We start from the raw sequence: 23,425 nt of genomic DNA, 5'->3' as shown, positions 1-23,425 counted from the left end.
GAAGCCTCTAAGAAAACCTGGTGCGGAGGAAAAAACACCAGCAGGACGTTGAGTTACAGCAAAACACAACATAACAACAACAACACGGCCGCTTTCATCTGTCCGTGTGAGCTCACCTTAAAGGACCTGCACAACGCAGGAAACACAGAGCAAAAACATGATATTACAAAGTTGAATCCCTCATCTCAGTCACACAAACAGAAATTTGATGTTTTGGGAAGTGAAAGCCACACTGTTCCTTTTCCTTTCTTTATCTAAAACTTTACAGATTTCCTTTTTCCCCACAGATTTTTGGATCAAAGATATGAGTCAATACAAAAAGCAGTTTTTCAAATGATAATTTCATTTATTAAAGAGAAAAAAACATCTATCCAGGCCCAACTTTGATAGATATCAGTAGAATAAAGAAAAAAAAAAATGAAAGTAGAATCATTCTGCACTGCAAAAACACAAAATCCTACCAAGTAATTTTGGTCTAGTTTCAAGTGTAAATATTCATCAAAAGTATTGATGAAATAGTGCGAGTTCAACTGGCAGATTATTTCACTTTTAACATGACATTTTCCTCATGTCATAAGTGAAATAATCTTTTTCATCAATATGAAGGAATTACTGACTTAAAACAAGCTGTTATATCTTGCTGAAAAGTTACTAATACGTTGGTATTATTGTCTGATTTCAAGTGTGCTGAGATATTCCACAGCAGCCAAACCAAACATCTAATCCTAACTGAAAACGTTTTATCAAAATTGGCGCGTCTGCATTAAGCAAGCTTATTTATGTAATTTCAATTTACGCAATTACACGTTTAATAGAAACACAGCTAATGAAAGAGAAACCAGACAAAAACGGCATCCGTGAGAAACCTGTAAGGCCCAAACTACTGCTGACCAAACGCAGCACAAAGGCATATCTCACATTTACTAAATAACATATTTTATTACCATAGCAACATGCTTGAAAACCCTCCAATGTTTCTGAATTTAAAACCCAAGGTGCTCCGCAGCAAGGCAAAATCCCGAAGCTGTTGCCACAAACAGTCGGGTTCAGTTTACAACAGATAGTTTTAGAGATCTTTTCGTTAATAGATGAAAACATTATTTCAAAACTGCTTCTTGTATTTACTTTGGTCATATCAGTTGAAACTTGTCTGATTAAAAAACCTAAAGAAGCCTGTATAAAAACAAAACTTTATGTTTATGGTGGAATTTCAAAACGCATTCCTCTTTCTGACATTCCAACACCAACCTACTGATTTTGTTGTTTTCTTCATGATGATGGGTAACAAACACAACGGCCATGGCAGAAGTGGAAAGAAAATCCAGTCTGAGCGTAAATCTAACAGATCAAACAAACGTCGCCATCAGAGGTGAAGGCTAAGGCGCTGGCTGGCTCCGCCTCCTAAAGGGCCGGGCCGGGACTGGGTCGAGTGCTCAGTGAAGGCGACGGGTTTATTTAGGGTCATAATCTGGTCTGTAAGCAACATTTGAGCAAAGATCTTCCAAATGAAACCTTGATGGACCGGATCAGAACGCAGTCAAGATGGCCTCCTCTACCAGGGCCTCCAGGTGCTGAAATCCTGAACGTGTTTCTGTGAACAGAAGAGCCGGGGGGCTTCGTGAGGGAGAGTCGAATCCGATAAAGCCGATCTCATCGCTGTTTACCAATCCGCTTTGTGAAGACCTTACAGCTGTGTGGCGGTGCCGAGGATGTTTCACCTCAAAGAGAATTTAAGGCAAATCAAAAACACGATCTTGATTCTAAAGGACAGCTCTTTGTCAGCAAAATACTCCCACACGGCTGGAAAACAAAGTCACACGACGGCCTCTGAGATGCAGAATGGATGTGAAGGATAGTTCGTGTCAGGGTTTAATAATCCTTACTAATCTTTTTCTGATTGATCCTGCTGTTCCACCATGATTTCCTGTTTTCCTCAATAAAGGTGAAAGATTTTTACCTTCCAGACTCATTGGAGTCTCGACTCCCAAAGAGGAAAATGTTTTGCTCGTCGAACCCCGTCGGTAAAATCGTACTCTCTTCCAGTTTGCTTTTATTCCAACTTGGATCCAAACTGACATCCGTTTTTCTGATCAACGTTTTTCTGGTCATTTCCCAGTGAACACTGTGATTTTTCCAGCCTTGGCCAGCTGCTTGATGATCTGCGCTTCGAAGTCCGCATCGTGGACACCCGTCTTCCTGAACTCTCCGGAGTACCGGTTCTGCTCCCAGTAGTGGTGCCAGTTTCCTCGGCTGTCAGCGCCGAAGCCAAACACGTTCACCTGGAAGTGCAAGGTCAGGGTCAGGATGGAAAAATGTTGAACCTGGATGAATGCGGTGAGAAGTGAGGAAAAAAAGAACTGACCTCATCGCAGACGTGAAGAGCGAAAAACAGGACCAGCATGCCAGTGGAAGGGTATCGGCCGTGATGCCTGGTCCAGCGGTCATGGATGTATTTAAAGAAAGCCGGATTGAAGATCTGAACCTGAAATGTAAACAGTCCTGTTAGAAAATCCTGATCCAGTTCTCATTTCTGACCGTTTTGCTTCCTGTGACTTTAATCGTTTGAAACTTTCTTAAACCGCCGCAATATCTGCATGTTTCCAAAAGTCAAATGAAGACCTTTTTAATAACACTTTGAATTGAATTTATGACCGAAAAAATTAATACAGAGAATGACTGGGGATCCATTTGGACTTACCCATGATGGACGCAAAAAAAGCTAGCTAGCGAGCGAGCTAACTCAGATATTAGCCGTTAGTCAGCAACACAATGAAACTGTCTGTGAACAACTCAAACGTTTGGCTGACAGAAACGTCCCGCGATAAAAAAAAGGACACATGGGATTAAAAGAGGTGATTAAATCAGGTTGGACTTTCAATACCATTAAAAATGTTTATAAAAATATAGGCTAAAGTGCGCTAAAGCTGAAGGAGGCTAAACAAAGCTAAGCTAACTAAACACAAACAAATTTGAGATAAAGATCTAATGGATAAATGTGACACAATTAGAATAAAAGTTAAAGGATTAAAAGTAGGGTTGGGACGATTAATTACATTAACCATGATTAATCAATTACTGAAATAATTGTCAACTAATTTAGCTATCGATTAATCGTTAACAGGAGCACAGACTCAAAAGAGGCCAATTGTTCAAATATTCTGACCACTAATAAAGCAAAACTGTACAAAAATAGACATTTTGAATTTAAGATAATAAAAAATAAACATTTTCTACCCAGAACTCCAAAAGCAGCATAGTTTTAGTTTCACCTGGTTTGAATCCTGTAAAAAATAAAACCTCCTGGCTCTATGAATACTAATGCAAAAATTAGTTCACCCAAGTAATTTTCTATTACTGCATTTTAGGCAATAAAATGTTTATTTCCTTATTTACAAAAGAAGTTAAATTATTTCTTTACATATTTGTGTATTTCTAATAAGCTTATGTGGATAAATGAAAAAAGTTGCAGAATGTGTAATTTTTTTTTACCAGATTAATCATCTAAATAATTGATTGCTAATTTAACTGTTGGTTGCAGGAATAGATAAAAGGTGATTATAAAATATTCTGCTGCCTCCTGGTGATGCTGAGTCCCAACAGAAGGAGCTTTAGACTGCTCAGAGCTGCACAGTGCAGGAGTAAATCCTCAAATTCTTTATTTCTAGGTCACTCTCAAAGATGCTGCCAGTCTGACCGGGGCGAAGATGCCTCAGCTCCTCCACGCAAAGAGGAGTTTGTTTATTTATTTTACAGATTAAACTGCGAGCTGGAGATTAGTGACAACAAAGGCAGGGTTTGTAATCCCTCGTCGACAATGGGGAAGGGGGTTTATCGGTGGCGCAGGGTCACTTTGTCGAAATGGCCAGACGAACCTTGTCTTTATCCACACGGAGGAACTGCTTCACTGGAGCGTAAGTGCTGCAGAGAGAGAAACCACACAGAGAGATAAACTTTATTTGATTACTGGATGATTGACGGATCGCTAATCTCTCAGCCTCTTCGCATCCTCTCAGTGCAAACAGAACGTGTGTCTGTGTTTACTGCACCCCGACGGCTAATGGAGGCCGTATGAACTACATTCCTGTTTGTTTTATTAATCCAGGCTCATGCACATCTGTGATGCTTACAATCGGATCTGGCCGGTGGACAGAGCGCTGGTGATCCAGACCAGGTCCAGCGTTTTGAAGGGAACCAGGACAAAGCTGACGTTGGCCGCCAGGTTTTTGGCGCTCTCTGGGTACATGAAGTGGTGCGTGGTGCGTCTGCCGGCGTCGTCCTCGTAGCCCACAGTGGGGGCCAGATTTATCCTGAGGGAGAGAGAGGAAAAGAGGAGCATCAGGGGAGTTTCTCAAACCACCTTTGGCTTTAAAGGTGACCTTTGATGCTTCCTTGAACAGGTTAGGATGGATCTATTGGTTCCACAAAACATTTTCAATACATTATATGCACAAAATCATTCTTAGGTAATGAGACTTTGGCTGTTTTAGGGCCTCTTGTCACTTTAAATCCAAATAAGCTGCTGCTGGCCACACCCCCTCAACTCAGCCTTTACAATCACACGTGAAAATGGTTGCAAACAGATGCATAATTATACAACCGTACATCTTTGAAAGGCAGAAGTGGAGCCTCCTACACAACAAATAAGAATGCAGCAAGTAGTTTCTGAACAATAAGTCAACAGCAAAATACTTGTCTTTTCCAGTAGCCACCATGCAGCGCATACAGCAGTAAAACCAGCTGACCAAAGGTGCTAGAGCTCTGCTTGGGTTGCTAGGCAACGGCGAAACTCTGCTTGGGTTGCTAGGTAACGGCAGAACTCTGCTGGGGTTGCTGCAATACCTGCTGAATTGTGACGTTACATTTGAAACGGTTAATTTTCCATACACCAAAAAACATTAACTTAATGTTTTTGTCTGTTTTTTAAGAGCTTAGGCTGTTTTTAGAGGTAATTCAGACCAAAATTGAAGTAAAACATGAATTTTGCATATTAGATGGACTTAACCAGTTTCTAATGAAAAAAAAAAAACCTGACATGTTTGCAGTCATGTAAGCCCTCGAAAGATAAGCAGAACATAAAAACAAATTCTTCATGAGTCCCTTCATAGACATATTTTCAGCAGTAAAGCAAGGTCTACACAAAGAATGAAAAATAATAAAAACAAATAAGTAGTATACAAAAACCAGGAAACTATGTGTAAATATGCTGCAGTGTTCAACAGGATGCTTAGTGGAGTTAACGTGCACCTAAGCAAACCTAAGCTAAATTTGTTCTGCAAGATTCTGCTGAGAAAAACAGCAATAAGTCTGAGCTGTCTGATGTGTACAGCTACATCTGGCTGTGTTTTAAAGGTATTTATCATTGAAGACATCTTTCTGCACCTGCTACCACAAAACAATAAAACTGCTTGTCATGCAGAGTGTAAAAATAGAAGAAGAGATGCTTTACTGCCGTGCAAATATGTAATCACAGCTAAAAATCGAGAAGTGCAAAATTAACTAAAGCTCCTGCAGGCATCAGCAGGCTTTCACTCACAGTTGCACACACATTCATACTGGTTACAGGGAATATTAGTCTTATTTTCGATTACATTATGCTTAAGTAGCTGCGTTTCTACTACAAATGTGCGCAAATCTTTGTTTGTATTCAGCTAATGTCTAAAAACCAAAATTTGGGAATTGCGGTGTTTCCATTAAATCAGAAATAAAATTAAACTCGCACTTGAATAAGCTTGATCACGTAATGAGTCACTAAAAATCAAGGCAGCGACGGATGTAAACAGTTTAGGAGTTATATTCATAATTCAGCTATGGCGCTCGCGCTCATCATCTATCAGCCAATCAGAGGAGACGTCGGTGGCCGACAAGCCATTTGGTGAAATTGTAGTCTGCGATTTTACAGAACACATTGGAATTACACACAACTTGTTATGAACTCTGTGATGCTGCGAGAGTTCAGAACAAAAACAAATCATCGTCCTACCACTTCCTGTCGTCTTCTTTTATCGTTTCTGCCAGTAGTAACCATAACAACCTACCACTTCCTGTCGTCTTCTTTTATCGTTTCCGCCAGTAGTAACCATAACAACCGGCTGTTGATCATGTGACTCGTGTGACGCCTAAAGAGTGTTTCGATATGGCTGACAAACTACCTGCTGCAAAAACGTTTGATGGAAAAATGATGTGATGTGTGTTTACATCCAGATTTACTGCGATTTCTGCTCCTTCTGGTGCAGAATAATGACGCATGTCTCACGTCGATGACGTAAACATTGGATAAAATGCGACTCGACCATTCTGACAGCAGACCCCTTGAAAACAATCTGATATCTGATTTAGTCTCACATACATAGAAAAGAGAAAAAATTGAATATTTGGGGCTGAAAAGTCAGACTGATGTGAAAAAAAAAATCAGATTTGGGTTTTTAAATATACATTTGGTAATGCTTTAATAATTCTTGTCTAAGCAGTTTTTTTTTTATAGAACTGATGTCCCAAGACAGAATCTTTTAGATGCATTTTGTTTTATCATGTTCGATACATTTCAACATCCCACAGAAGGAAACATACCCATCTCCTTTTCTGCAAAGGTTTTATGATTTCTTTATGTTAAAATTTAAAACAGATCGAAAATGTGATTCTTTAGGAATGACAATAAATTTCCTGAAATAGACATTTATAAAAATAATGTAGCATCTCTAGGAATCGAACAGGAATATGAAACTTTCAGGGGAAGGAAAGAAACAGTGAACATTTATTAAACGCCACAAACTGTACAGAAACATCCAAACTCCTCCGTAGAGTCCTGACTGAGTTACTGTTAGTTTTAGAGCTCTCACTGTTTTCCAACAGTAGATCCACAGAAACAGGAATATTTTCCCCAGCATGACATCTGTCTGCCTCTGAGTCGCTCCGCTCTGTCTGCTGACATGAGACGGCGTTCACAAAGCCCTGGATGTGAGTCACTGTCTGCAGGAAGAATATTTTTGTCTGAGCAGGGGGAGTTAAAGTTAGGAATATAAAACTTGCACCGAGCGCACTCGCAGATATAGTAGGAACAAAAGAGATGATTGTGCAGAGAGTGAACTGAGGCGTGTGGTTGGTGGAGTGCTGTGGCCGAGCTGAAGCTCAGAAAACAAATGAACAACAAATCCCAACCAGCGAAAAGAAGAGATGAAAGCTGCCCACGCAGCTCCAGAGAGAATCCAGCTGTAATTGATCCTAATAACACAAAATACCAGCTGCTTGTGCTGTTATTTAACCCCGGAGCAAATTAAAATGGCATCTTCATATCTTCCTCTGTCTAACTGAGTGCTTTCAGACCCAGCTGATGTAAACAACCGTTGTGTTTGACCTCACTCTCTGTGAGACAAGCTTCTTGAGGAGATTCAGAAGGTTAACCAAACACTAATTTGCATGTTTAGACTCGTGTTCCTACTGTTTGATGCTCCAGTTGGCAACTGGCACCAATAGAAGAAGTACAACACATACGACTGTATGTGTTGTACAATGGCTGCTGGAAAAGATAAGAGTTTTGTTGACTTACCATCCAGAAACCACATACTGCATTCTTGTTGGTTGAGCAGGAGGCTCTACTAATGTTTTTCAAAGATGTTCAGTTGAATAATTGTGCATCTATTTGCAGTCATTTTCATGTGAATGTAGACGTTGACTTGGGAGCGTGGCCAGCAGAGGCTAATTTGGATTTAAAGTGACAGTGGCCCTAAAGCGGCTCATTCTGAAAGGAGCCCAAAGTAGGCAAAACTAACGCAGAATAAAATCTCATTATCTAAGAATCATTTTGTGCATAAAAAATAATGAACATGTTTTATTAAAGACCTATCCCTTCCTGTTAGAGGAAGCATTATAGGTCACCTTTAATCATTTCTACAGCTGTTGGAGCGGAAGTTTTCTTTAAACGGACTGATCCCGCATTTTTAGCCTGTTATTAGTTCAAACAGCAGGAAACACCATGAATTAGAGTCTGATTTTCCAGAACAATCAGTGTAACAGAAAGCCTTCTGTGCCTCAGTTTGCACATCTGAATGAATGCTTTCAGGACATAACGCTCTTTGTGGCAACCATGCAGGTCAGGTGACCACTGCCAGCCAATCAGAGAGCTGAGAGCAGCACAGTGTCAAACAGTGAGACTGAACTGAACATCAGATACATCAGCTGCCTGCAGCTCAGCTGAGTCTGGTAATAACTAGCTATGTTTACTTAAGTAACTTTTGAAAAAAAAAATACTTTGAGTATTTTTACTGTACTTTTTACTTTTACTTGAGTAATTTTATTATAAAGTATCTCTACTTTTACTTAAAATTTCAGGATTCGCTACCCACTGAATGAAAAACAAACATGTTTTAACCAAATATTCACCAGACCGACACAGACCTGAAGGCAGAGTTTCAGAAACAGCAGGATTTTTAAAGAGACAGAGACTCAATCTCAAGGTGTTGCATTACAAAGACAAATATAGCATTTTTTTAGAAACTGAAGTTAATGTAGTTACTTGATTGTGTTATAAAATGGCATTGTGTGCCTGGAAAATACATAAAAATACATAATACTACCCTTTAAAGTTTTATGCATTTTATATTGAAAGAAATTGATTTGGAAAAACTTTTCTTTTGTGTGATTTTGTTGCTTTGTAATTATGTTATTTCTTATTTTAGTCTTTAAAATATCCAAATTTCCACATAAATGTATAATTTGGTCTGTTTAAATATTAAATGATTGATGTTTTTGAACAGTTATTCAGTACTTGAGTCGTCTTTTTACCAAATGCCTATTTACTTTTACTCGAGACAAAAAAAATACATTGAAGTCGTGCTGCTCTCACTGTAGTACGAGTTTTAGGTACTCCACCCACTTAGTAACCACATATTTCCCTGAAAACACGCTGGATGACTCCTGTCTGTTTTCCTCTCCATCTTCCTTCCTTTAGCTTCTGATCTAACGCGCCTCACCTCATGATGTAGTCGTGCCCGTCGATGGCCGCCCCATATCCGGCGCCGCGGAGGTTTCCGGAGTTTCCCACCACGGCACAGCGCAGGCAGCGCCCCGGATCCCACGAGCCGTATGGCGACCGTCCGGGAATCACCTGAGGCAGACGGTCATGATCACATCCATCCTCAAAACATTCACAGGAAGTTAGCAACAAGGCTGGCAGGACACACACGTCCTCTCCACATCATGGCGCTTCCTAATATTACTGACATTAAGGAACAAAATAAAGATAAAATACCTGGAAGAGTCTCAGCAGCACCTGCTGGATGTTGTGGGGTTTAAACTGCGGCTGCAACATCTGCAGAAACATCCAAAGGCTTTGATTAGAGTAAATATACGGAGCTAAATTAGGGACAAAGTGCTTAGTTAAAAAAATGCTGAATCTAGACTTCTATGGAAACCAAGGCTCTTTAATGAAAGGGTATCTATGAGCTTTATTTTGAAAATTCTACATTTTACAAAGCTGTAAATACTGAACTCTGCAAAGTTTCTCACTTAATCCTTAATTTAATTGTCCCTGCACTGCAAAAACATAAAATCTTACCAAATTTTCATCCAGTTTCCAGAGTAAATATTTTATTAAAATCACACATGAATAAGTTTGTTCCTGTGATAAGTCATTAACTACTTTCAGGTGCTTTTAGAAACTCAAAAATTTCCAAGTTTCTTAAAGAAATCTCTGAGATTTATTTCAATGTTTCTGAGTTTTTTTTCTTGCAAGCTGTCGACTTATGAAGCTCAGAAATTTCCTTGTTTTTAGGAAATTGCTGAGATTATTCTCAAAGTTTCCACATTTGCAGAAAACTTTGTCCTCTTTTTTTGTTTCATCTACAATGTCCTAATAAATCATCAAATAGAAAAAACTAATTCCGGTTAAAACTGGTTCGACAATCTGCTGGATCATGGGGTTGTTAAGTTTTTCACTGTTTGTGTTTTAATTAAATGACTGGACGTGTTTTGTGTTGGTTCCACATGAAACCCTGGAGAGGAGCTGATTTTTTTCTCATCTCATTGAGGCACCTTAAGAACCTCAGGATGTAGAGGATGCACTTTCTTTGCACCTCCTCGTCTCCATGACGGTCGCTTCCTTTTCTCCCACACAGAAATCTTCATTTCATTTCACACTCTTTTGTCACCACTTCCTTTGCACCCACCATTGGCCTCGATTCTCCCAACACGGATCTCTTTCACTAAGGTTTGCATCCTCTCCGTTGGTCTCCCAGCACTCGGGTCTAATTCCTTTTCCTTAATTTCCCTCGCTTCCTCTTTGTTCCTCCTCCGCCTCCTGCTCTTCGTCGTCTCTCTGGGATGTAAACGCGCCATGCAGCTCATCAGTGACTGGTAATCTTTATTCTGCTCCCTGTTGCTTTGTTTCCCTTATCTTCCTGATTCAGTGAAAAATGTTTCAGACTTTTGGATGGCTGGAAAGCAACAGTGCAACCTATTATTTTTAGTTTTCTTTCACCGTTTCTGCATTTTAGCAAAGACTTTTGGAATAAATGAGTCAATTTAACCAAACAGTAATGAGCAGTTTGGTTAAATTGAATCCTTCAGACCTGCTGATTGTTTGTTGTTGTTTAGGGCTTCTGGATAAACTCTTGGATGAAGACAAACTGAAGTGATGAAGGGAGAAAATTTCAGCCTTAGGATTTATAGTTTGTTTATTTCAGATGAACAATTTGGGAAAAAATGGAGTAATTATAGCTGCAGTATGTAACTTTTATAAAATAAATAATTTTTTCTTTTACATATTTCCTGAAACTGTCACTAAGTCCTGACAGTATGCTGTGAAACAGATAAGCTCAGAAGAAAAAAAACATAGAGGTCCTTCCAGTGAAACAACCAATCAGAGCCAGGAGGCGGAGCTTAGTGCTGCCAATCATCCCTCTGCTTCGCTAAGGCTTCTTCCTGACAGCAGAGCCTGATGTAGTTAGCATGGCCACTGATGACGGGGGATAAACGGCTCAGTACTTGATTAAACTTTTTACCAAATACTTTCTCACTCTTACTTGAGTAATTTCTTGGACAGCTACTTTTTACTTTTACTTGAATAAAAACATGCTGAAGTATTGCTACTCTTACTTCGGTACATTTTTTGAGTCCTCTGCCCACCTCTGGTCACGACATGTTGACAGTTTTAACAAACATGTAAAAATCATATATTTTTATAGGAGTTACGTAATGCAGCTGTAACTGGAAGGCGTTTAAATCTTCAAACGTTTGTCCTCCTCCTCTGCTTTCTGTCAGGCTGCAGCAGAAGCGCAGGGCAGCAGCCAGTTAATTTTTCATTTTAGGTCTCTAACCAGTTCTCCCTCCCAGCCATCCATTAACTCCAGTTAAGTCAAAATGGATTTATTGTTCGAAGCGGTGGCGATCTGCTGTGGGTCGGGTCACTGCTGAACAGAAAAGGGCCCATAAATCCTCACCCAAAAATCTGAAGTACAAGTAGATAATTTGGGAAATGGGGTTTGATTTACAGCAGGTTACAAATAGAGATAAAAGAAAATAATTGGATTTAAGTTTGAACAGTGGCATTTGGAGAACTGCACCTGCAAAAACAAAATCTTACCAAGCAATTTTAGTTTCTACTTCCAATGTCTTTGTATACTTGAAATAAGACAAAATTAACTCAGAAGTGACTTTTTAGCTACATATCTGAGCTTCTGTTAGGTCAATAATTCCTTAATATTGATGAAAAATGACTCATTCCACTGGCAGATTATTTCACTTATAACAGGACATTTTTCCCAAGTTATAAGTGAAATAATCTGCCAGTGGAACGAGTCATTTTTCATCAGTATTAACCTAAAATAAGCTTCTATTCCTTCATGAAAAGTTACTTTTAAGTTAGTATTGTTTATAAGATGTTTGCACTAAAACTAGACACAATTAGTGAGATTTTGTGTTTACAATGTAAAAATTCAAAAATGGTTTTTGTTACAGCTTTTCCTCTGCATCTATTCATCCTAACGTTTTTTTTTATCATGTTAAACGGTTATGGAGGACCAAACCTGACATAATTACAAAAAGAAAAAAATATATATATTTCCGCTTTCCTTACTCATTTGTTTTCGAGAAATGTATGTACTTTGTTTTTCCTTTTCCTTGTTTTCCCTTTTCCTCATTCATGCAATTTTGCAAAGAAATTTACATATTTTCTTTTGCGTTTTCCTTAAACATGCTTATTTAAAAGAACAATGCATGTATAAGGAAAACGCAAAAGAAAATTTCTTGACATGCATGTATAAGAAAAAGGATGGGGGGGGGAATTCTGCCTTTATCTGTAATTATGCCAGGTTTGGTCCTCCATACACGGTTGGGATGTGCTTCTTGTCTGTTCCCATCGTTCCTCCATGTTGCCTTTTTCTCCCTCCATCCACTGGCAGGAACACAAATGGAGCATGTCGTCCTCGTCGGACGGTTGCTTGGCTCGGCAGCGAGTGAAGATGAGCAGGTGATTATGATGTACTCGTCCCTTTAAGCTGGAGTCCTGATGAAGTTTCATCCCTCATGGAGGCGGCCGCGCCGCCACGGGCCAAACGCACGAACACGAAGCGCTCAGAGGAGCTTTAAGGTGTCAGAGACGGTATTTATGCTGCAGCGGCTGATTCTAGAGTTAAGAAGTAAATTCTCACCACAAGGTTTCTGAGTTATACAGCTTTGGAAAAAATGAAAAGCCCACTGCACTGAACCTCACTGAAAACCTCCTGGTTATTCCACCAAACACTGATTTCTGAACTCGTCCTGAGTTAAAACATTAGTGGTGTTGTTTCTAAATGAATATAAGCTTGTTTTCTTTCTTTGAGTTAACAGTAAACGTACCAGCTACTAAAATAAAAAAGTAAAATAATTTATATCCAACCCAACAAGCTTTTACTGAAAAAGTTTTTTTTCTTTTTTTTTTTTTTTTTTTTTTTTTTACTCAGAATAAGCTTTTTTTTCTTGTGCTAAATAAACAGTAACATATTATTGCTATGTAGGTCAAATATTTGTTAGTGGGACAAAATATTTAGCCAGCAAACTAAATATTTTATTTATTCACCTATTAGTGTATATAGGACAAACATTACAGACTAACTAAAAGATGTTTGTAGATGTTTAGTTTGATCTGCAAACTAAACAACCAGAGAATTAATAACAGCAACAAAAATGAAATTAACAAACAACAAAAACAACATAAAAAATTATTTATTGATAAGTTTGGTGGGCTGCACAGTTGATAGAGCTGTTGCCTTGCAGCAAGAAGGTTCTGGGTTCGATTCCCGGCCCCGGTCTTTCTGCATGGAGTTTGCATGTTCTCCCTGTGCATGGTGGGTTTTCTCCAGGTACTCCGGTTTCCTCCCGCAATCCAAAAACATGACTGTCAGGTTAATTGGGTTCTCCAAATTTTTGCATTTGACAGATGCATTTAAAAGTAAGTAAACCCCTAATGTAAAAACATAAACAATCACATAAAATGTTATTTATTTCTGATTGATCCTGCAGGAAGAAAGTCCGGTTTGAGCCGCCTGAGAACTTTCTGCCTGCTGTTTGCATGTTTTCCCGGTGCAAACGTCGGGTCTCCCTGACTCCCTCCCACAGTCTGAACCACACAGTGTGACTTTTAAAAGTTAGTAATTTGTTTGTTCAGTGTGTTTATGCTACATTAAAAACCGCAGCAGAGAGCGACTGGTGAGAGCGTGACGGGGATGGAGGAAAAGCCGAGACTTGATCTGCTGAGCTCCACATAAAGAATCTGAAAGCTGTTCAGAGTTCAGAGTTCGGGAGTCCACCACCTCGCTGTATTCCAAAGGCTCGCAGGTTTTCCATGTTCTATGTTGCATGTTTAGTCTGTAATAGTTTTATGTGGGATTATGTGTGGTGCTCAGCCAGTGGCAAGCAAACAAACAAAGTGAAAGCTGTTAATCGGTGAGCTTTAGAGAAGCTGCTAAGAAGATTTTGTTATCTTTAGACAGACTCAGGCATGCCATTTCCTGTGCCTGCAGTGTCTGTGCTAGATGGTGGACAAAGTTAACGCACTTTAACTCATATCACATCCCTCACTCTGGCATTTAGTACCGTTTTAACATTTTCTTTTATCAACTGTTCTTAATGTGAGACGTTTGTTTTTTATGTGCTTGTACAGAAACAAAAATGGCTCATCTAAGATGTTCATGCAAACTTTGTGCCATTAGGGCCAAAATGTTTTAATTAAAGTTTTTTTTAATGTTTATTCAATGTTACATGACTCTGTGTTTTGTTTGTAATGATGTAAAGCACTTTGAACCGCTTTGCTGCTGAAATGTGCTATACAAATAAAATTTGATTGATTGATTGATTGATTGATTGATTGATTGATTACCTGCTAAAACTAAACTAAATATTTAGTTTCTGAACTAAATATTTAGCTCCAAGTAAATATTCAGCTTGCAAAGTATTTTGTTAGCTTGGTAACTAAATATTAACATTGGTAGCTAAATATTTAGTCACAGTCAAATATTTAGTTTGCTAACTAAATATAATACTAGTTTGTTAGCTAAATATTTAACTTGATAACTAAATATTTAACTGTAAAGCTAATTATTTAATTGAAGTTGAATATTTAGTTTGCTAACCAAATATTTTGTCCTGCTAACAAATATTTAGGTCAAAGGTAAATATTTCGCTTGATAACTAAATATTAAGTTTGGAATTCTAACATTTATAAATTAATGAACCCCATTTTTTTCTCCTATGACAATCTAAAGAACTCAAATTATTGTTGTTAATTTTTTATTTTGTAGCTTTACAAATGTAAACCCATATTAATAAAACCATCAGACTCAAAGACAAAGAAACACTGTAACAACGTCCGTGTTATAGTTTTAAATTAAACTGAAGCCGCTCCAAACCCAGAAATGCTTTTAATTCTGTTCAGCTCTCCTAACAGAGCTGAAATCTCCATTTTTCTTTGTTTGGAAAAGTGTTTTGTGGTTTTTGTAGGCGTCCACTGAACAGCGTTTACAAAATTCACAAAACATTGTTTCTATAACTGAGTAAAAACCTCAGCCCTGTTTGCAGCTCCATCACTCAGCCGTTCTTCCCAGCAGACACCCTGAGCTCCCGTCTCTCCCTGACCTCCAGATACAAGCAAACCACCGACTAAACGGTGACTCAGCGTTTTATGAGCCTCTGGTTCTTGCATCAATTAGCAGATTCTCCTTTACATCAGCTGAATTAATACACCCTGTAAAATCTAATCGGTCTTATCATCAAAAGTCTGAGATCGACTGGCAGATTATTTATTTTATAACAAAACATTTTTCCATGTTACAAGGAAAAAAAATCTGCCAATGCAACTCGTACTTTTTAATAATTATTGTCGTAAAACAAGCTCTTATTTCTTGCTGAAAAGTTACTTGTAAGTTAGTCTAGTTTTATTTCAATTGTACCAGGATATTTACACTAGAAACCAGAACAAAAATACTTGGTAAAATGTTGTTGTTGTTTTTCTGGACTTGTTTAAGAAAAAAAAAAAAAAAAGCTAAACTTTGATGGATTTTCAAACACAATTTTACCAAGTATTTTTGTCTGGACAAGTCTTATATCATACTTGAAATAAGACTAAACTAACTTAATACTGATGAAAAAGTTATTGTTCCACTGGCAGATTATTTAACTTACAACATGGGAAAAATGCATTATAAGTGAAAAAATCTGCCAGTGAAATTGGACCAAAGTTACTTGGTAAGATGCTGTGTTTTTGCGGTGTAAATTTTCAGATTTAAGTTTTAAATGGAGTAATAAATGTGGTTACTTACCACCCACCAGTAGTAGACGTCCGGCGGCAGCTGGATGTTGTCCCTGGTCCAGACCGGAGAAATATCCGGGTCGTAGTTTTCGTCAAACCAGTCCGAGACTCCGGGGTCTCCGACGCAGCTGTTGCAGGCACATGTTTTCTGCTGGGGCGTTTCGGGGGGCGACAGCCGGTGCGCGCCCACGTAGCTGGGCACCAGCTTCACCCGCCTGGACTCCTCCCATCCGGGCGGCTCCAGGTAGCCGAAGCTGACGCCGCCGCGCAGCGACACGGACAGGAACAGCGAGGTGAGGAAGACGAGCGCCAGCGATCCCAGGAGGAGCCACAGTCTGCGGGAGCATCTCACTTTGCCTGGTTTGTCCCCACCGCCGCCGGCCGCCGCCGCCCCTCCGCTCATCCAGGGGCGGAGCTCTGAGAGTCTGGGGGCCCCCCGTGGAGAGCCCCAGCTCCATGACCCCCAGCCGAAGCTTCTGTCACGGTGAAGCGTGGAGGACGGGATGCGGCCCCCCCACGGCCATGCCCCCACCCCTGGGCCTGCCACTGTAACCCGTCCGACTACCAGCTGTGGTTCTTTGGCAAGCCCCTCCTCCTGCCGCACTCCAAACTATTTTTCTTATTTTTTGTTGTTAAATCAGAAAGCAGATAATGTACCGCCTAAGGGAAGCTAGTGCCACTAAACAGACATAGAAGCCGTTTCTCGGGGACTACTGATGGATAAGATATTATATTCTCAAGTTCTTGGTTGTGCCGCCCCTTTCTGATGCCGCCTTGGGCAAGCGCCCATATCAAAATCCGCCACTGCCGACAGGCACGCGCTCACAGATGCTCCGTCTCCGCTGAATCTCAGGCAGCTGCAACCCGACTGCCTCCAAAGTCCGTCCAGACGCGGCTTTATCCTTCATCCACTCGTTTATTTCCGGTTTAAACTCGCTCGGGTTTCAGTCTTCATCCCGCGGTGCGCTGCGGTGCGGGATTACCGGCAGCGTGCGGCTGCAGGGAGAGCCGGCGGACGGATGCAGAGAGTCTGTCCGGGCCGCATGCTGCGCTCCGCTGCGCTTCGTCTCTGCACTGGAGCAAAGGAGAGCTGCTGGATCAGAGGAGAGAGGGAGGAGCAGCGGAGGGGAGGAGGGCCTTCCTCACGGATAACAAAACCAGCCTCCTCTTCTTCAACTGCTTTCTTGTTTTTTTACTCCTTACTTTGAAAAACTGATTAACAGAGTCAAGTCAAATGCAGTTTTATTAGCTACATGACAATTCACAATTCAGTTGTGATACATTTACTTAACTTTTTGGAAAAAACTACTTTTACTACGCTTTATTTTTGCTTTTATTTTTAGTAACTTTATTATGAATTATCACCACGCTTACTTGAGTGAAATATCTGGATACTTTACCCACCGAAAGTAACTTCACCGAATGAAAAAGAAGCTCGTTTAAACCAAAAAACGAGTTTTTTTATTAGACTAAAAAATAAAAAACACAAAGTACACGACTGCAGTTTTTGTTAAAGATTTATAAGGTTCAAAATATTATGTTATTTATACTAATTATTTTCCCTTTTAGCTCTAAAATAGCAGAATATTTTTGATCCGTTTGATTATGTAAATCAGTTATTTGGTAACATTTTACCATTTTTTACTCTTCAGTTATTTTTTTGACTGCTACTTTTTACTTTTACTTGAGTAAAATATCTGGACTCTGACTGGATGAAGAGCAAGTTTGTTTTAATAAAAAATTTACCAGATACAGACCTGCAGTTTATAAGTTTTATATTAAACATAAAATGTTTCTTCCACCTGATTTTGTAATTATTTATATGAATTATTGATATTTTGATTTTTACAATACCAAAATTTCCACTTGGTCTGTATGATGATGATCTTCTTTACATTAAATTATTTTTATGGGTTTCTCAGTACCTAAGCAGACTTTTTACCAGATACTTTATTTACTTTTACTTGCGTAATGTCTTGGGCGGATACTTTGTACGTTTTACTCTTATTTGGGTACAATTTTTGGGTTCTCTACACGCCTCGACACTGATATTTTTGAGTATTTTTTTTAGCTTAAATCTCCTCACATAAGATCCAAAGTAGTTCAGATTCTCTTCATCTTTGTCCCCATGGGGGGAAAAACTGGAAAGCACAGCGGTAGCAGTAGATCATGCTCACTGCAGCGGCGCCTCACAGCGACGCTTCCGACGTTTTGGTCAGGAACGAAGCAGCGAGTGAGCGAACAAATCGGTCGGATCCAAATCTCATCTTCCCTGCGGCTGGATTTGAGAGGATGATGCGAGGCGGGGTGGGGGCAGCATCTGTCCTTCAGCGGGACTCCGTGCGTCTGGTTTTATGTGTGCTAAGCTGCATTTGATGCACTAATTTAATTGTTTTCTCCAGCTGTGCCTGGTGTTCACTGAGCAGCGGTGATGTTAGAAATCTGAGTGTCCACTTTGCCTAACTCGCCTGTACAGACGCAGGTCTACCAGTAACCAGTCGCTGTTGAATCTCCAGATCCCTTCCAGTAAAGTCAGGAGATCGATTATCAGACATCCATGTGGGTGTTTGTGAATCTTTCCAGGAATGCTGAAGGTCGGCTTTTCCAGAAAACCTGTAGAGACAAAGAAAAAGCAGAATAAAAAAGCAGTTCTCCTTACTAAAGCATCATAAAAACGAGCTCAGCCGATAAAAGTGATGGGCAACTTTAGCTCTGTTTAGTCCACCGCCTGAAACCTAGAGCTCTGTTCAGTTAAAGTGAAATCTGCTGCAGTTTGAATGTGAACACTGAGCAGACCGGAAACCGCTCCAAAAACAGGAAGCAGATACAGTGCTGATCATTCTGGGTAAAAATAACCAAAACAAACGCGACAGTCTAGTGGTAGAGGGAGAAATCCCACAACCACTAAAATCTGACACTACTCCACTTTTGTTTACATTTGCTGAAGAAGGAAGTTGCGCTCTGTGTCTTTTTCAGAGGTTTTGTGTCGTTTCCTTCAGTGGTTCTTGGTACAGCGCCTCCACAGGCGTGGAGGGGAACAGCTTTTTTAAAGAGTTTGGATCGTTTGGCTCAGTGCAGCGTGAAAGCGAACCGCTCCAGCTGAAAATGTAACAAATGTTGCAATTTAGGTTCCCAATCGAATTCAGTCTACTGGACTAACAGGTGTGAAAACAAACTTAATTCATCCTAAAAGAACATAAAATCAGGATGACATGTTCTAGTGATTAGCTTTGTAATAGATGATTAGTAGATGTGTAACAAGATCCATTTTTGGGAAAATAGACCAATTTTGATCAATCTGCACCAGATTATTCTGCATGAAATACAGATTTTCTGAAGCCCATTTTGTTATCTGTGATATCATTGTGTAGAAAAACGTGTTAAAACCCTGAACCAACTATCAGGACTTTTTTATTATTATTAATAAATGACTTTACATTTATCCGAGGATTCAGTCAGAATCTCAAAAATAAGTTGAACAAAAGCGAAAAGAAGAACCCTTAAATAAACACAGATGTGCTTTTCAATCCTATTTCTACATCTTGTTTGGGAAGCAAAGTCTACGGATCTAAGATGGAGCCTTGAGGAACTCCATGATGAAGAGGAGATAGTGATATTCAGGGCTGATTCTGAGTGACAGAATTTTTTAAACCAAATTTCATGCTGCTGTGTTTAATCTCGTTTTGTTAACCTACTTAGATCCCATCTCAGTCCAACACAGCTCACATGTTTCCAGTTTGTTTTTTTTACTTTGTGCTCGCGTTTCCCCATCAGATTTTCACCGGTTCTCCTTTCTTTCTGTGCTGCTCTGCTCGTCTTTCAGAGAAGGATCTGTGTGTCTCAGTTTGATGTCTGCTGAATGCATCTAAAAAACGTCACAGTGCTGAACTGGGAATGTTGATTGACAGCGTACAGACTGAAAACACCCTTGTGGAATACCAAACAGGGACGCCGAACTTCCAAACACATTCCTGTCACTTTTAGGCTCTTCTGGCTGTTTTTCTGGAAATTCATCTGTTATTTTTTTCCAAGCGCTCGGTGGCGCGCTGCAGAAATGTGTCACAAAGGAGGCTGCTAACAAAGTTTTGTCATGTTGACATAAACTCTGGAAAACATTTTCTTGTGCTGCTGCTTGATGAGAAAACAAGTTTAACTCCATCAATATTACAAGCTGAGAGAAAATAATAATAAAAAAAGAGCGATCAGCTGGGAGAGTTTTGCAAAGCTCTTAAATCTTGTGGTAAATTCTTGCTGTAAACGGATAAACAACATAATTCCTCACTGGACCAAATCTTGGAAAAGCCTTTTTTTAATCAGAAATAATGGAGTTTAAAGACAGAAAAACTGAAACTGTCAACTCAGCAAACACTTTCCACACAATCCGAGTGGTTTATCAAATAAAATCTTTATGGTCCCTGCTCAAATGCTTGTTAACGGGAACAAAATGAATATATACGTCTTTCTCTCTCTCACTTGAAGAGAGGAAGAGGATTTAAGTTCGGTTGAATGTCATCATCTGAGTGAGAGATTCCCTTCACAGATGTGCAGAAAACAAATCTACTGCGAATGTGTGAAGCTATAAAATCCAAAGTTCACATGTGGAGGTCAAGCTGTGGGCATGAAAATACTTTAAATCAATTAATTTCTGAATATTTCAGAATCTAGAGAGAGAGAAAAAATCCATCAAAAGAGTTAATCAAACTTGAACTGATTGTATAAAAACTGTAAACTGAATCAAAATGGCAGTTCAGCTGAAGTGCAACTTTCTGTGACCTGTCTAAACTTTTAAATGTGTTTCTGTTGGGAAATTTGTTTCAAAATAAGAGCTGTTCTTTTATCCTACTGGATTCTGTGAGACAGAAAAACTGTCTTTCTGATGATATGAAACAAATCCAGCAACTAAAAGTTACGAGGCTTTATTTGTGATTAATCGGATTGAAAGTGATGAATCAATTATTGAAATAATTGATAACTAATTTGGTAATAGATTAATCGTTTAAGTATACAGACTAAAATATATAAATTTTTACATTTAACATAAAAAACCTTCTTTGTAATATGTTTCACCCAGAACTTCTCAAATTGCAGTTTTAGATTCACCTGGTTAAAATTTTGCAAAAAGAAAGAAAAAAACTCTATTGAGAATCTTTTGTTTTCCAATTATTAATCAGGTAATAAAAAAAAATAAAAAGATTGGCCAGATTTATGGATACAGTTCTTGATTGATTTTACGTAGATTTTTGCATTCTAGATGCAAGTGCCTTAAAATATACTGAAAAACTTAAGGTTAAAATAATCAAACTGCTAAATTGTATTTAAGATCTGTAATTTTCACCCTCTTGTATGCATTTAAAAGGAACTCAACAGCTTTTCCATTATTCCATATACAATGGCTTAAATGGATTAACAGACGAGATAATCTGCAGACTAATCACACCATGGAGGAGAATTCCATTAAATAATGTAATTAATGGTGAATATTCAGCATCAACAGCAATAAAAATTAAACATACAAATGTTGAAACGTCAGACCCATCAGTCCAAGAACTTTTATTTTCCATCATCCTATTTTTGTTGCATCGCCATGGCAGCCAGCAAAGCGAAGCTGGGTTGTTACAGCAACACGAACCGCAGAGTCTCCAACCTTGACCCAACTAATCAATGCTGGAAAAAAAGGAAAAGAGAAAGAGGACAGACTGCCTCCAGTCCAGACAATTTCTGTCTCATTTTTATGCTTCCAGAACAAACCCAGAAGACATTCTGCAGGTTTGAGTTACTGGATCTTTTTCTAAAGCAGCGAACCAAACACCTCACAGGAAAGCATGTGATAATCTGCAGAGCTGGCGCAGCTTTTTCAACATATTAAGGTTTAAAACATGACCTGTTTTTCCAACCCTGACTCTCCGTTTTCCAGTCGGTTTAAAGATTCTGTGTAAATGCTTTTTTAGCATTTCTCCCATTAATCATTTAGGCCAATTAATGCGAGCCTGCAGCTCTGCTCTGCCACTTTAGGTCTAATGCAAAATGCAGAGGATCCTTTATTGGACACATTACTCAGTTTAGAGAATAAAACGTTTTACAAACACAAACAGAAAAAAAATGCCTTCCAACACCTTTCTGTTTAAACTAGGCTCCAGGTTTTTGCACCGGTTAAACTGCTGCAGCATCACAAAATGCTGCAGCAGTTTACCCATATTTATTATTTATCTGGGTAAAAAGTGCTAAATAAACATGTAAACTTACTTTGAAGTCCTATTTTTAGTCCTATGTCTACTACTATAAGCGCTTGGCTATAAAAGGACAAATACTTTGTGCTGTACTTAACATTTTCTATTGTAAAAAAATTTTTTTTACCCTGATTAAAAATAAAAAGTTTGCATTTGCATCATTCTTGAACTGCAGTTGGGGGCCACACAAAATCACTCCAGGGGCCGTTTGTGGCCCCCGGACCACACTTTGGACCCCCTGGCTTGACCTGATCAGTGTTTACAGACTGAAACAGGACAACTGGCTCCAGGTTTTCCACTCCAGCTTTTTATCTCTGCAGACGGTTTTATAGAACCGAGTCTGTGTGACTTCCTGTCCAGATTTAATTACCATCTTTGATTTTTAAATTTTTTTGCCTGTTGCTGCCGGTAAGCAGCACACGTTTCCAATCTGTCATTAACCTGCCGAGATGTCCTCCATTTTCTGCTTCTGGGATGAGTGAGATCCTGAAGCAGCGGCCAGCAGCTGCTCATCAGTTTCCCAATAACCTGTCGCCATCTGCTCCTCCACCCGCCGCCTCGGTGCTCCCACCTCTTCCAGCTGTGATGCTTTGTGATGCTAAAGATAAACCTGAGCAGAGCATTTTCTTCTGCTGCTCCCAGTTTCAGCTCATACTTCCTTCCTTTCACCAGACCCACATGCTGCAGAGACTGACCGGTTAATCAGAGGAGATGTGGAGCAGCTGCGGCAGTGAGAGCAGTGGATCTGAGGGAGAGTAATAAACTGAAGTCAACATGTTCTAAAGACTAAAAGGTAGCAGGCCTGCAACCGACAGAGGATAAGATAAGATAATCAGAGGAAAAAACACAAGAAAGATTTAACAGAAAGGAATGAAGTGATATGGCAACACCCTAACAGCAATAATAACAGCAGAGTATGGCAAGACATTTCAAACCGAATAAACAAGGAAATGATCAGAAACACAAAAACCAAAGAATTATATCATCCATCCGTCCATCAAACTGACTTTCATGTTTTTTGTTCAGTCATTTTATTACAAGTTAGTCATTTTTGTTCAACATCTTTTTTTTAATTGATTGAGACTGAGCAATGCTGCTCCAAAAGCATCACTGTTTCCACTGAACTCTCAGTCCTGAACTTCTCCACATGACTCCACCTGACTCCACCCAGTTACACCTGAATCCACCTGGCTCTGCTGCTCCACCTGACTCTGCTGCTCCACCTGACTCCACCCGGTTCCACCTGATTCCACCTGGCTCTGCTGCTCCACCTGGCTCCACCTGACTCCACCTGGCTCTGCTGCTCCACCTGGCTCTGCTGCTCCACCTGCCTCCACTGCTCCACCTGGCTCCACCTGACTCCACCTGACTCCACCTGGCTCTTCTGCTCCACCTGGCTCTACTGCTCCACATGTCTCCCCTC

General features: G+C 39.6%; 1 protein-coding gene and 1 long non-coding RNA gene across 2 annotated transcripts in view; both read right to left on the bottom strand.

The window, feature by feature from the left end:
- Window positions 1-325: 325 nt before the first annotated feature.
- st3gal2 (ST3 beta-galactoside alpha-2,3-sialyltransferase 2) lies at window positions 326-16,274 on the bottom strand. The gene is made up of 7 exons (XM_015030502.1): window positions 15,786-16,274; window positions 9,245-9,304; window positions 8,967-9,100; window positions 4,128-4,307; window positions 3,873-3,918; window positions 2,363-2,482; window positions 326-2,279 (listed from the first exon to the last, which is right to left on the bottom strand). The coding sequence occupies exons 1-7, from the start codon at window positions 16,176-16,178 to the stop codon at window positions 2,106-2,108; spliced, it is 1,107 nt and encodes a 368-aa protein (XP_014885988.1). The 5' UTR covers window positions 16,179-16,274; the 3' UTR covers window positions 326-2,105.
- A 123-nt stretch (window positions 16,275-16,397) lies between these two features.
- LOC106946285 (uncharacterized) overlaps window positions 16,398-23,425 on the bottom strand; it is a 32,992-nt gene continuing 25,964 nt past the window's right edge. Inside the window, exon 2 of the long non-coding RNA XR_001424738.1 lies at window positions 16,398-18,388. This is a non-coding gene — a long non-coding RNA (uncharacterized LOC106946285). The remainder of the gene's footprint in view (window positions 18,389-23,425) is intronic.

Source organism: Poecilia latipinna, unplaced genomic scaffold (assembly GCF_001443285.1).
Source record: "Poecilia latipinna isolate Pla-1442-1.1 unplaced genomic scaffold, P_latipinna-1.0 Scaffold184, whole genome shotgun sequence".
Classification (NCBI taxonomy): Eukaryota; Metazoa; Chordata; class Actinopteri; order Cyprinodontiformes; family Poeciliidae; genus Poecilia; species Poecilia latipinna.
The sequence above is the reverse complement of the archived record's forward strand: the minus strand, read 5'-3'. Positions and strand labels throughout refer to the sequence as shown.